The following is a 15,402-nucleotide window of genomic DNA, read 5'->3' as shown; positions in this document are numbered from 1 at the left end:
TTCCCCAAACACATTCCAATCTAACCGGTTAAATCTCATTATAATATTATGCATTTGAAATATTAAAAACCATTTTTATTCTTACAATTTAGATAGATTTTATAAATTTATTTTAAACGCGCATTTAATTGATTATAAAAATATTTTTTTTATTCAACAAGATTTTTTTTCTTTTTAAATTGTAAAATTTTTTAATATTTTTTTTTAAAAAATATATTTATATATTATATAAAACTAATAATTTTGATTGATATAGTAATTATCGTAACAATGAATCTTTATTTTTGATATAGAATGAATTTTTTATAATAAAATAATCTCGTTAAATGGCTAAATATTAACATAATAATTAAATATTTAGTTATAACAACCTCATTTTATCATCTATAAAATGTGAGGCTAAAGAGTTTAGCTTCCAGTTGATATCCTTGTCTAGATATTTTTTTGGAAAAATGTTTACCTTCCCTTCTCCCACCTCTTCATGGCAAAAACCCAGCGTCTCCATGAGAGGGTAGGGGGTGGGAGGGAATGTATTTTGCTTTCAATCCTTTTAAAGGCGGAAAGAGAGTAGACATTTAAAGAAGGTTGGATAAATATATTAAGGGGTTATCTATCAAATTTTTAGAATAGATAGGACAAAAATGTTGAATAATTCAAATTAAATTGTAAAATAAAACTCATACGATTCAGACTTATACTTTTAGAAGAGCCCAAGTATTATGCATTAAAGAAAATAAGAAAAGGAATGAGTGAAATTATGAACTTGGAAAATAAATTCAGTATTTTGATAAATAGGGTATTAACCTTTCATTTTTGGGGTAGTTGTTTAAATATAAACCAATTTTTTCCCCCATTATTCCAGAATCTAAAGGCGATTTATAATGATTCATTAATAAAAATAAAATATTAGCTGATTAATTAATGCCTTGTGACCAAAGTTAAAAATTTTTCTGCCCCTCAAATTTGTTTCTAATAGCTTATGAGTTATAACTGAACATCTTGTGAAGAATCAGATACTTAATTATATTTATTTTGGCCTATTTATTTCCGAGCTCCTTTTTTTGTGAAACCTTTAAAAAATTATTATTTATAGTAAATCTATTTTTTTTCCCCTAAAGATTCAACTATTATAAATATAATTAATATATATTAAAATTGTACTATAATAAAATTTATTAAAGTGATCAATAATATTTACCAAAAAATAAATAAAAAACAAGATTTTATATATAGGAGTGGGGGGAGGGGGTATGAGCACATTTCGTTTTCAATTTTTTTATGGAGGGCAGGCACAAGGGGCTTAGGGTATATATATGAGAAAGAAAATAAGAAAGAAAGAAAATAAGAAAGAAAGAAAATAAGAAAGAAAGAAAATAAGAAAGAAAGAAAATAAGAAAGAAGAAAATAAATATAGAATCTGTGTGGCCGGCCGCCGACCTTTTTTGGTTACTCCGAAAACGCCGCCATTAAGAAAATCATGCCGGCGCAAAAATATACCCCTTGATTCTAATAATTGGTCAACATCACTCTTGTAATTTTTTAATGTTAATTAAGATTTTGATGAATTTTTATTATCTAATATTTTAAAATCTTAATTATATTGACGTCATTATAGAATTCAATCAATCAAAAATCTAAAATTCCAAAAGTATTACCATAATTTTACATATTTTTAAAATGGATGCATCTACTTAAATAATTTTAGTATCCTAACTCTGGATAATAAAAAATCCATTGTCTGGAAATTTTTTGCAAAAGAATTAGAGAAATTATTACTGCTCTAAGATATAAAACTGCAGAGGTTGAATTTGAATTCGAGGAATATCAAAGAAAATGCCTAAGTACAATAGATTTAACATCAGACATGTTAGATCTTGACAGCATTGATCCATACCCGGATACCCGGTTTCAAATTGGCAATTCCAATGATAATAATAATAATTCCACGCATAAAACCTAAAATGAAATATCCCAACACGTTGGCATAGTTTATTAATTATGCTAGAAAGTAGTGTTGTTAAACGGCTCGTTTTGAGCCGATTTTTAAAAATGACTAACTCAATATTTTAGCCAGAAAAATATAGCCTCAGCCTTGAAATTTTGATGATATATGTCTTGACCCCCGTTTCTTTTATGAGCAAAATCTTGAGGCTTGCGTAATATTTTTCTAAGTGAAGTATTGAGTTAGCCGTTTTAAAAAATCGGCTTAAAACGAGCCGTTTAACAACACTACTAGAAAGCATATCTGAATTAAATAAGAATTTAATTAATAATGTTTTGAAAAGAATTTGGAAGCATTTTCTCAAATTATCAAATTATGAATCTGATCTGGTAGAAAAACTACTAGCATTTCTTTCAAAATTTAAAGAAATTGTCGAATTTCTTTCAGTATTAAAAGGGTTTACTTTAAACTTGGCGTTACTTTTTAGCAGTGAAATTGAAACACATTTAATAGTAAATGATAGTGATAGTTCTGAAATTATTTCACTTAAGGAAAATATGAAAAAAACTTGCGTTACAATTTCCGTTTTGTACTGCAAGTAATATTATAAAAGTATATTTTTTTATTTTTTATTTAATATTATCTAGGTATTGGCTTCTTTTTTAGATCCAAGACTTTAAAAATTGACAATTGTGTCAAAGTATTTAATAGAGCAAGATTGCTCAGCTTCAGAATTTATAATAAAACATCTTAAACTTATAGAGAATGATTATAATCAGGTAATAAATATAGCTAATGTGGATGAAGATGAATTATTAAATTCAAGTTATTTGACAAAATTGGCAAATAAACATTCAACAAATATAAATTATGATTCAAGTGACTTAAAACAAAATGCCACAGTTTTCTTTCAAAACGACATTCACAATATATGGACGTTCTAATTTTTGGAGAAAAGAAGAGTGAACTTCCCAATCTTTCCAGGCTTGCCAAAAAAATTCTTTGCATATAAGCGAATAGCACATCTAGTTAAAGAGTTTTTTCTACCGCTGGATTGACGTTAAATTCAAGGAGATCATCATTATTACCCAAAAATTTTAATAAAATTTATACAAGATATAAAATACGAAATCGATTTTGGATATAATAAATTTTCTATTAAATGAATATTAAAAAATATGCCGAGATATCTGTAGAATAGTGTATATTTATTTGTTTTTTTATAAGCAATCAAAAAAATATATCTTATAAAAATTTATATATGCGCCGATTTACGCCGATTTTATTGACGGCGGCTAAAAATCGGCGCACCGCCGGCCGTCGATTAGATTTTTTTTAAATTGCGCTGGCCGCCGATATTTCGTCTGCGCACAGGTCTATGAATATATATTCATTAATATATATAATTATTATACTAACATTTATAATATATTTATATTATTATATAACTAGTTTTGATTCAAATTAAAAAGATATAATATAAATATTTATGTTTCGTATTGAGGCAAAGAATCCATGGGATTAGGAATCTCTCAATTTTAAATTACTAAGCACGATTTTTAAGTTTTAAAAATCTGATTTGAGTAAAATCTTAAAATATTAAAAAATTTTAAAAAGATCTTCAATCATCATGGACAATAAAATGCTTCAAGTGTCTCAACATAGAGAATAGCAGTTTTACCCACATCCTTCTCATCCCTACGCGTGCATCCCTTTTTAGTGGCCACTACTGATGAGTTTTATGAATATTTTAAAACTTAATTGTTATTTTTAGCTTTATTTTAGGGTAAAAAAATATATAAACTCGTAAATTATTTTGATAAGATAATAATATTGTGTTTATAGATGCATACTACCTATATTTTCTGTGTAAGTTAAATAATAATTAATTGTTTTAATAATTGAATTAATAATTATATTCATTAATTTGTCTAATTTGAAGCTTTAAAATCATCTGTTTATGAGATTAAAAAATTTGAAGGTTTTGACAACAAAAGGATTTAAATAAAATAAGAGTAAGCATTTTATTAAAATAAATTGATTTAAAAAAATGTTAATAAATATTGTACATGAGTTTACATTATTAAAATTGTTTATATTATCTGCCCCAAAATTTTTTCCAATATAGCATTTCAATATTTTTTTGAGATATATATATTTTATAAACTTATTCTTTCTAAGGATTATTTTATGATATATATTCTATAAACCTATCATGTATATTAAATACATTGCTATATTATTATTAGTCAATTTAAATAAATATAATAATTAAAAGTATACTTAGAAAAATGACTTTAAATTTAAAAAATAAATAAATAGTGGACTTATCATTACATATATATATGAATGGCAAAGTATACAAGAGCCTCTAATGTCTAATAATTAAATTTTAAGGCCTAATAATTAAATATGTCTCTAAAATTTTGTGATTTAAATATTGAACCCTGCTTGCCAATGCCAACTAGAATTTAAAAATATTTGAGGCTAAGTTAAAGATGTAACAATTAAATATTGTTTTATTATAAATTTGGCACACCTTTATTTTAAAATTAATATTTCTATAATTCATTAAAAAAAATTAAATTGCTCTTATCCATTTTGTGATTGTATATAAGGTAACTTAATAAAATAAATAAAGTGGACAATTAAAAATATTCCAAGGCATAATCAGAGACCATTAAAATTAAATCTTTAGACCAAGACCCAACCCAAGTTATAAGGTTTTCCCCTCTTCAAACACAGCCCAAATTTTTTGATTTTAGGCCCAGTCAGAATTTGACCTTTTAAATTTATATATAAACCAGGCCCATCCTAGGTCTAAAATTAAACAATTTCGGGGATATTTTATGAATTCAAATGGAAATTGAAAATGTGCCAAATAAATGCTAAATAATTCATTATGAGTTTTCAGCTAGTTAAACTTGGCATGGCATACATTTTTATTTCTATCTTGTTGACATTAATATTAACATGAAACTGACAATTTTCATTCATTCATTTAAACACATTAAAAAGTGTACACACATTTAAGTCTGCCATTAAAAGCCCTCGATAAAATATGAATGTCATTATTGCAGCTAGAACTCTGCATAAGATGTCTAAGCTGGGCTTTTTCATTTGGCTTGGGTTGAGCTATAAGAGGCAGCCCTGACCCGAGACCTGAAAATGAAATGATAATATTTATAAATTGTTTAGTGAATGGATCCAAATTTAGCTGAAAAAGTTTAGAATTCAGGAATTTGTGACCAAAGAAAATACAAATGGAAAATCATAAGTATGGAAGAAATTCCTTTTTTTAGTCTGGCTGGAACATAAAAAATTGGGCTCTGATCAAGCTCGGGCACTAACTTTCAGGCTCAGGACAGTAAAATATTACTTTTCATTGATACAATTAAGCAAATAACTTTGGCTGTGACTTCAAAGTAAATGTATGTTTTTAATAAATTTATCATACACTAGATTCGTATTTCATTAGCCCAACTCAGATTTGCAATTTATTTATAAGCTTAGTCCATATTTTTAAAATTCACTCTAATATGATATACCATAGTGATCTGCATTGGGTCTAATTTTCAAGCCCAGCCCGAAATTTTTTTTAAAAAAGTTTTGCCAACCCGGCCAGGCCCAAATTTATTTAAATATAGAAATTAATTTTTAAAATTAATTAAAATAAAAGACATTGTTATATAGCATTTAGTTTAAATAAATTAAATCAAAAATTTTTATTTTACATAAAAAATTCAATATAAAATTGATAAATTTTTAAAAATATTAGGCCCGACCCGAATACGATTATTTTAAATAGAATTAGGCCCGAGCCTAACTTTGCAGATCTCTAATATACCATTCATATTTGGGACCATGCCTCTAGGTCTATGGCATATCTAGTTGAGATCTGCAAAATCGATTTTTTTTGGAGTGGTAATTATTTTAAGGCTTGGTGCAGTAGAGCACTGAAAATCGCCATAAAGCTGGGCCAGGTTTGGACCCAAAATTTTAAAAAATTGACTAAATTAGGGTTTAAAATTTTTAAAAATATTTGGGCTTGGCTTGGGTTTAAAAATAATAATTCCGATCAGGCCAGGATCAGGCCTAAAAATAAATTTTAAAAAATGGGCTGACCAGGCTAGGGATCATGGTCCGGTATTTGGACTGGTCGGATACATCCGGACCACTCCACGGTCCTAAAATAAAACAAGCCAAGACCGGTCTTTAAAAAAAATACTATTCCTGTTTATCATTTTATTAAATATAAGAATAATTTATGTTTACAATATCAAATCAGATCTGAATAATTTAATAAATAATACAAATAAGTAAAATGCTTTTTTTTGAAGAACTTTTCGCTTTCATGCTTATTGTAAAATAAAAATGAACTAAAAAAAAGAATAACTCCTCTAGAAAAGTAATATATAATAAAATATACGTAAAAAATTATATGAATTGAATAGAATCGAAAGTCCTGTTTATTAATCGCTGGACCTGATTCACTATTAAAATAGATCAAAAAAATTTAATAAGACAAATAAATAAAAATATTTTTTATTTTATTATTGATTTTCGTGAGAGTCTAAGGTCTAATTGCTTAACAACTTCTTTAAAATCTATTTTTTAGAAAAACAGTTTCTATTTACTCTTCTTCTTATGCCCCCCCCCCCCAAAAAAAAATACAGAAAACTGATTTACACCGGGATCTTATATAATTAAAAAATTTCTATATTATAACCTTTTCGCGCCTTTTTTATTCAAACTGAATTAAATGACCATGATTTCGCTTCTCAAAACGAATACGAAATATGTTAAGCCTAAAAATGGCATTAAATTTACAGCCAGTCTTTATTTCGTTCAATTTGAATCTGGCTTAATACTTACTTAAGTTTTCTTGGGAAACGTTAAATTGGGTTTCTAATGTAATTTAACTTTAAAAAGATTTAAAATATGTTATTTAAGTTATATTCTAAAATAAATAGGCGGCTTTATTTTAATCAAAATTAATGATTTTTTTATCCTTATGAAATTTAGCTAAAAAGTTTTGCTCATGTATAGAGAGGGAGATATGGCAATATAAAAACTCTTATCTAAAAAAATAGGCTTCTCATATAGATGCCACGCGATAATCTTGAATGGTGATTATAGATATCGTTTAACCCCTTCTATGGCAGTTTCATAGCGAAGTTCAAACTTTAGAATTGAAAAGAAAGTTAAAATGATGCCTCCTAATTAATACATATAAACTCCTTTCATCCTTCTCAAGTATCTGATCTCATCTCCTGTAGAAAAGTATATATAAAAATGTCTTCTGATGCGTTTCGCGAATGGACCATTCCTTTGAGTGGAGGAACCGAACAGGCCAGTTCGCGGCCTAAAATACTCAATAGTTACTCTAAAAAATCTCAGCCTATCTATTACAACCTACAGCGTGGCTGTGCTTCCACAAATAACCACGGTGTCCTGTATGTTTGTCGGTCTGAGGTCGACCAAGATTTTGGGATTTATAGCATCGATTTAACAACCGCCACCGCAAAATCTGAAGACCATGCGCCGATTCTTATAATGGATTCTAGCAGTTATCGAGCTCATAACCCCTCTGTACCAAGCTACTCGGAACTCCCCTCTCGCGATCATCGAACTGTAATGGCCCTCAAAATTCTCTCAGACCCACCAAGGAGGATCGCCAATACGCGATGCCCTCTAGGCGGTAAAAAGGATGTCTTTGCTGAGGCTAGACCCCTTGTGGCACTCTTGTATACAACCACTCGTCCTCAAGGCGGTGAATGCGAAATCGTATCATTGACAACGCGACGCCTCTTGCGAACCTTAACATTTGCTTTACCCATCTCCGATATCGACTCGAATGAGTCTTATATTGCATTTGCATTCGCCGATCGTCTAGCCATATTTGATTCAGCGACCTTACAACCAGTTGTTGTGATCCGCAATCGCGAAACGCCACCTTTTACTAATTCATTTGACTACAATACACTCTTGGATGACGACTTCAATTCCAACCCATTTACATTGGGAGCTGGCAAATTTCTAGCATTCTCTGACTCCTCCTTCAAGCCCTGGCTGAGCTCGCGGTGCCATGCCCTGGTGGCCGAACGAACTGGAGACCCTGCTTGCATATCTGGTTACGCGTCTCGTAACATTGATCCTCCCCGCTCTCGATCACCTCGCAGCTTCAGCCAATTGACTGATAACAACAAACCCAACTACTACGCCTCCGCACTTTTTAAAGCAGCCAAGTCCGTTTCACGCGGTCTGTGTAGCCTCGGAGATGGGGCTTCTTCCTTGGCTTATAATTCTCGAGCTATCTTAGACAACTTCTATCAAAGCAGTCAGTTTACTACACTTAACACAGCGAATAGAGGACTTCATGCTAACCCTCTTAAGCCCGAATTGCGTTTTAAAAATATCGTAACTGTCGTGGATTTAGAAGTATTAGAGAAGTCCAAGTCCATGGATTTCTACTTTTCTACGAATCGACGTGAAAACGAAACGAAAGATTTAGATGATTGGTACCGTTTTTACGAATGCCGATCTGCTTCTTGTAAGAGCAACCCCCAGAGATGTTATGAGCCTGATGATAAATTTCGCTTACTTGACTCATCGGATTTCGGATCTAGCTTACTCGGCGCGAATCATCGCAATCCCAATTTTTTGCGCTCTAAAGCATCTCACCCATCTTGGCGTAAATCCATAGAGTCCGTTGTGATGGCCCACTTTATAGCTCTTCCCGGAGTTACTCACATAGATGATTCTCTCTTCCCAGGCGAAATTAAAAGGCCGGTCGATTATAATATGTATGGGGATAACTCTAAGGACGGTGAAAACATTATTAACCTGAAGTTTGATCCGGAAGGATGTCTTCTTTTTGTGGCTGGTCACATCGGACGGCATTTTCAGGTATATTACTTGGGTCGACACGCATCGTGTAAACCTGGTTTGACGAGGATTGTTCACATGTACACGTTAGAGCGAGGGCTCACGCCTTGCCATTATCTTTCTTCCGTCGATTTCAGTGCTGATTCCCGTTGGATTAGCCTCGTATCTGAAAAAGGGACCATCCATTTTTACTCCTTGAATTGCTACCGAGAACACGAGCCCTTAGGCTATAACAATATTAACTTCATAGGCTCAAAAATGGGGGAAGATTTGGAGAACGATTATTACAGATCAGCCGGTTTAGATCCGGCACTCGTTTCTTATCAACGACTCGTCACGGCTCGTAACATCGTTAACAAGCGCGCAATCGAATCTTCTCCCGGAACGATATCACTTCACACTCGTCTTTTTAAAATGTACCTAAGCACGCCTGGAGCCCAAATACCAGGTGGCTCTCCCTTACGCATACTCGCGCTACATCGCGTTAAGCCCCACTTTAATGAGCGCTTGTCAATCAGTGACTTCACCACCCCGCTTCGTGATATATCGCTTCCAAACCTGCTCTCTCATGCTAGCCAGACTTTCACTAACACTTCTCCCGCTTCTTACGGTTATTTAGTGCGATCGCTCTTTGCTCCTATTTCCTTCAATACCTCTTCATCTACCACTCATCTTTTATCCCAGAGGGCCACTGATCGAGGCGACCATATAGTTGTCGAGAGCGGAGCCATCCCATTCCACCTCAATTCCCACGCCTTACATTCTGACCCCCATAATGATACCAGACATGGTGTCATCTCCTTCGACGACCCATCTTATCTCTTACTCAATTTTCAGAACCTCGATCTGAGGAATCGTAAAGATTATTTGGCCACCCAGCTTGTAGGCTCTGATCACTTAGCAGAAAATAACTATCGTTCTTCAGTCTCCGCACGTCGATCTCGACCCACGTATGCCTACACTGGAGCTTATTCCCTTTATGTTTTGGATGGTACAGTTGATCGATTGCACGAATACGTGATTGAAAATCGATCTCTAAATTCGTCTAGTCTCAATAGCGTTAATTTGAAACGCGTCCACACTTGGTCATTTTCACGATCCCTGACAGCTCTTCGGGATGTAGGGAGAGGCGATGTTGATACGGAATCAGGGTCCATTCTTACCATCATTAACGATTTACCAATTTCTCCCTCTCCTCGCGATGCTGGCTATGCTTCCTGGCTACCGGAAATTGAGATCAGAACTTATGCGGGACCCCATCGTCGCCTTTGGATGGGTCCACAGTTTTCTTTTAAAACCTTTCAGCCCCATCATCATACTACCATTCTCCAGGATCGCTCTCCAGCTCTCATATCATCTTGTCCTTCTGTACCACGCTCTCCTCCCCATCTTCCGTCTTCGTGCTTATCCCGATCTCCTCTTACGGTGATAACTCAAGCAACAACACGCGCTACTCCTCTTGGCGATTGTTTTCAGGACAATAGGGACTGCCCCGTATACGAAGGGCTGGATTCAATCGAACCCATTTTAGCTCTCGAGCTGGACGAAACGCTACCCCTGTATCCCTTATGCCCTGCCCCAAAATTTAACCACAGCCAAACACGCCAAAATATCGACATTACAAACCCTTTCAACTATCACCAAAGTAAGAAGCCCCGAGAAGAGAACCACGTAGAGAATCGGCCCTCGCTTATGGTTCTCTCAAACGAGAGCGGCACTCGTTTAAATGGTGGCGTTGAAAAGGCGATAGAGAATAGTCCTCGAGAAGAGGAGTACCTCAAAACGGAGATTATGGATGAGTTGAGGGATGCCATCGAATGTCAGCTCGTTACAACTTACAGTGTTAGCGAACCAGGTACCCTCTATTTTAAATATTATTTTTGTTACATATAGAAAATGGAAAAAGCCACCTTCTGATGAATGCGATTTTTTCTAAAAACAATTTTTTTCTTAAACATAATATATTTCGTCTCCAGTAAATATTTCCTGCGCTGTCATGGAACCCAGAATCAAAGAACCCGGCAATGACTTATGTTTAAACGACGCATTAACCGAAGCTAGTATAGATATATTTGAAGTCTCTCCCGTCGATTCAGCTATTCAATTAGTCACTTCCAAATAAAATGAAACATTGTTACACAACCTAATAACTTAATCTAATATCTAAGGCGCTACAAAATCGGCAAATTTATGTATCGGTAACATTAAAGTGATGGACAAATTTTTGAATTCGTCCTAGCTCCACGTAATATCCTATCCCGTTATTTAATTCATCGCGCGTCTCATTTTTTTTTGAATGTTACATTATATTGTTGTTTATTATAATAATTTTACTAGTCAAAATTCGGGATTCCCTTATATCTAATATTTTTTTTGTCATTCTACAAAACTTCATATAAATTCACATCAAATCATTTTTATTTATAAATATATATTAAAATTTTGCAACGATCAAAGTATATAATCAAAACAAAAATGATTAAATTTGTATTATTATTTTTAAAAAGGGAAAACTTAATTTTTAACCTATTTTCGCCGTTGAACCAAATTTTAAAAACGATATATATAACACTAATATTTTTTTTTAACCCTTCTATGTAAGAAAATGATCTTATATGCAACCATTTGCTCATATTTATAATTATAATAAATCGCTAAGCTCACGTAAAGTTTTAAAAATTTATATTGATCAAAATCAAATTTCTTTCTTTATAAATAATGTGATGAATTATATTATTTGTATACGAATCGAAAATTACTCGTGTAATGTAAAATCATGTTTTTTTTTAAAAAACAATAATAATATAATATATTTTTAATCCTTAACACAATCTTACCCTGTATTCACAGTTAGCGTGAATTAGCGGTGAAGTATACAAAAACACGGCAAACGCAACTGTGATTGCAGGGTTATTTACATAGTTTGATTGATTTAGTTGAATTTTGTAATGTTATATATGTTAACTCCAATGTGTTATTATTATATTATTTTTTATTTGAGCGAGTTTTTTTTTAAATTTAAGAAATTGATTCTTTAGAATAATTCCAACCCTATAACTTTCAGACAATTTTGCCGTTAGCTTTTGACTCAGAATTATAATTTATATAAAGAATCTATGAAAAATTTAACATAAAATTTTTTAAAGCTCAAAAGTTCTTGGCGAAATTTTTTGGAATTTATAGACTTAGCTTTTCACACATGTCGGAATTTATTCCCAGAAAAATCTATTTATTTTTTTTAGATATAGAAAAATCTATTTTTTTTTAGATATAAAAAAACAGGCCCAAATAATGATTTAAAGTTGAAAAAAAAAGTACACATTGACTGATAAATCATATTGGACTCTAGATTTATATAATTAATTATTTTATTTATTTATATAAAATGAAATTATTTATTTTTTCGAAACATTTATATAATAATAATATTAAATATTAGTATATATATATATATATATTATATATAAATAAAAGTACATTTCGTCCTCATTGTTGACTGTTGATATTATAATATAAAAAAAATTAAACGACTTGATTAAATTCATAATTTGAGATGGTTTTATTTTAAAGGGACCTCTACTCCATGGACGCAAGATTGAAATTGGAGGGCGGTAGGTAGTTATGACGACTTTATCATCATTTGGGTAAAATTAGAAATGGGTGGTTTTTTATTTGGATTTACCATTTCTCCTAATTTTGATTTGGTATAAGAAAACAGCGTCTACATGACAGGATTTTCACTGGATGCAAACCCCCTTCAAAAACCTTTGCCTACCCCCCATTATTTTCACCTATTTATTTATTGATACTCTTTTCAAAGAATTTATAAAGGATAACTTAAATTAATCTATCTCTACTACCAACTATTGATATTTTGTGAATATAAATAATTTATTTTTTAGATAATAAATTCAATTAAAACCTCCATTATTTACAATGAATTAATTATTATGGCATTGTGAGCTTGCTGAAATATCTAAACCTTTTAAATGTAATTTAAAAGGATAGTTTATTTGGAAAACAATGTGTATGATTGTTTGCAATATATAGATTTGGTCGATGAATTGTATTATAATAATACTTTAATTAAAGTATTAATTTTTACAGCTATAAATTTTGTTCTATTTCATCTCAAAATTTAATCGATAACCCCCCAAAAAATTTATCATACCCCCATTAAAGCAGCTTACCCCCTCAAAAAAATAGGATGCAAACTGTTCCTACCCCTCCCGCTCATGTAGACGCTGATAAGAAGGGAAAAGGGGGAAGGGGGGTAAATTTAGAAATAAAATTTTAGAGGGGGGAAGCAAATCGTTAACTTTAGGGGGTGGGCAGAGAGTGTAGATATCTGCTTATTATTTTAGCAAAATATTCTTATACCAACAATCTATGGATCAATGAGAGAATAAATATAGTTTTAAATATATTTAGACCGGGTTTCAACCAAAAGGTCAGAAAACCTCACTTTTCCAATAATAATGATATAGTGGACATTTTTTTTGTCCTAACTTAAGTTAATTATTTTAATACTAATTTCTTATTTTATAAAAAAAATCTCGTATCTTCAAATTTTAAGAGACCCTTTTAAAATCATCTTATTGAAATTTCAAGAAAATTGATTAATTATTTTTTTAATCCTTTAGTGCACAATTTCCTTTAATTTAGTCCTGATTCGGAGCCTACCCCGCATTCGCGTCTAGTATACATAAATATAACATATTTTATATAATTCGCGCTAACTGTGAATGCAAGGTAACCTGCTAAAATAAAAGTTAGAAGTCCTGATTAAATTTAATAATATTTTATGTCATCGTTTGTTATGATTACTAATAAATGAAAACAGCTTGAGTTTTAAATAACCTTCATATGGTTATTATAGGCATATCCAGAGATTTTCTAGAAAAATTAATGTTATTTTGTTAGGAAGATATGAAACAAAAAATTACTATAACATTGATTTTATTTTATACATATTTATTTAGATAATTAATTAACGATGTAAATTAATGTTGAATCTTTTTTAAATTAAATTAACAATATCTATTTCAATTTACAGTATAATTTATTTGATTTACCTGCAACTGAAATGGAATCAAGCCAATAGAAATTACGAATATTTCGGATCAGATGACGCTAATAAATTATTTTATATTACAACAAACAATAACGTATATATAATATATTATATTATTGACAATCAACGCAACAATCGATAATGATAGAAGAAAGCATTTATTGAACATTTATAAATGGTGTCATATTACTATCAGAGACCTTCAAGATGATCAGGTTCTGCAAACTCAGAAATTTGCCAGCTCATCCCGTCCCAAGTTCATAATAAGTTTCAAAAATTTATCCCAAGACCATATTCAAAAATATAATTTATTCTATCTAAATATAAAAAAATTTCATTGTATTTAAGCTTTATTTTGTTTGCGATATTGAAATTTATTGCTAATAGAAGAATAAAAAATTCCTTTTTTTCAAAGTTAGCGTCGTTATATATGAGCATTGTGTTGCTCATAGAACCTGGCAATTTATTATTCATGCTCTCTACCATTGATATCAAATTGCTTAGATCTTCAGATTCTATTTCATACTCATTAAATAACATATTTTAATAAACTATAATTCATTGATAAAATATAATAATTTCATATTAACAACTATATCTATAATCAATATAAAAATATATAATTGGGAATTAAAAAAATATATATTTAGGTATGGTCGACGGGACTTGACCCATGTATGGATATGCAGTTGGAACGACAGATTTCGATGAATATTCTTTGTCGAAGGTAGAAGCCTTCTTTTGAATCACCTGTGGATAAATGTAACCTTTGCCCTATTGTTTTGAATAATTTTAGAGCTTGGGGTCCAAATGATCCACAGTGTCTGAGACTACCAGAAGGAACGAAACATTATTAAGGTGGCAATATTTATTGGTTTTTGTATTCTCAGCTTTCGTGATGGAGTTGGCAGAAAAAGATTTGGCAAAACGATCTACGCATGTGTATGCCAAGCGAGGGGCCTTGGTTCCAAGGGACTAGCGTCATTCCATCTGGTCTGGTTTGATTATCGGAGCTAAGGCCATTGGGTTCCGAGAAGAGGGAATATTTATAGATTTCGGGGTTCTATTGATGATTGAATTGATAGCAGAGTGTCTAGGAAGTCTGCCTTTTGAGAAATGACAGTGTAGTGGGTGGTGTCCAAGACTATCAATGTGAGTTTCACATAGGACACATGATGTAGGCGTTACGATTTCGCAGCCTAAGCGAAGACCAATAGCAAGTCGTATTGTAGTCATTATGTATAATTGGGGTTGGGTTTAGGTCGAGAAAAAGAGATGGAGATTTTTTTTGAACAGCTTTGAAGTGTAAGTATTCGACGCAATGCTGTATCAGCAAATTCCAGTCTCTTTGTCTTATAGAATTTGGATATGAGCAGTTTGGGACATTTTTGATCCAGAGATGCTACTCTATGATGTGGGTCAATAGTATCCAAGTTTCCAAGTGTAAATCAAAATTTAGAAACAGAGGATAGAAAGGGTGAAATGCTCAAGGATATGG

At 31.5% G+C, this 15,402-nt stretch overlaps 1 protein-coding gene across 2 annotated transcripts; it reads left to right on the top strand.

The window, feature by feature from the left end:
* The first annotated feature begins 3,889 nt into the window (after positions 1 to 3,889).
* LOC135930393 (uncharacterized) lies at positions 3,890 to 12,165 on the top strand. Of its 2 annotated transcripts, none has more exons than XM_065467186.1 (3): positions 3,890 to 3,957; positions 6,968 to 10,685; positions 10,807 to 12,165. In XM_065467186.1, the coding sequence occupies exons 2-3, from the start codon at positions 7,238 to 7,240 to the stop codon at positions 10,950 to 10,952; spliced, it is 3,594 nt and encodes a 1,197-aa protein (XP_065323258.1). In that variant the 5' UTR covers positions 3,890 to 3,957; positions 6,968 to 7,237; the 3' UTR covers positions 10,953 to 12,165. The 2 variants fall into 2 exon arrangements, with proteins under 2 accessions (XP_065323258.1, XP_065323257.1); XM_065467185.1 differs by lacking the exon at positions 3,890 to 3,957 and adding an exon at positions 5,141 to 5,309.
* Positions 12,166 to 15,402: the final 3,237 nt, after the last annotated feature.

Source organism: Gordionus sp. m RMFG-2023, chromosome 5 (assembly GCF_954871325.1).
Source record: "Gordionus sp. m RMFG-2023 chromosome 5, tfGorSpeb1-WG-v2, whole genome shotgun sequence".
NCBI lineage: Eukaryota > Metazoa > Nematomorpha > Gordioida > Chordodea > Parachordodidae > Gordionus > Gordionus sp. m RMFG-2023.
Note: the sequence above shows the minus strand (reverse complement) of the source record. Positions and strands in the feature narration are given on the sequence as shown.

Coding starts and splice junctions, on each gene's coding strand:
- LOC135930393 (XM_065467186.1), top strand. CDS start 7,238: ATGTCTTCTGATGCGTTTCGCGAATGGACCATTCCTTTGAGTGGAGGA. Junction 10,686..10,806: donor TTACAGTGTTAGCGAACCAG/GTACCCTCTATT, acceptor TTTCGTCTCCAG/TAAATATTTCCTGCGCTGTC.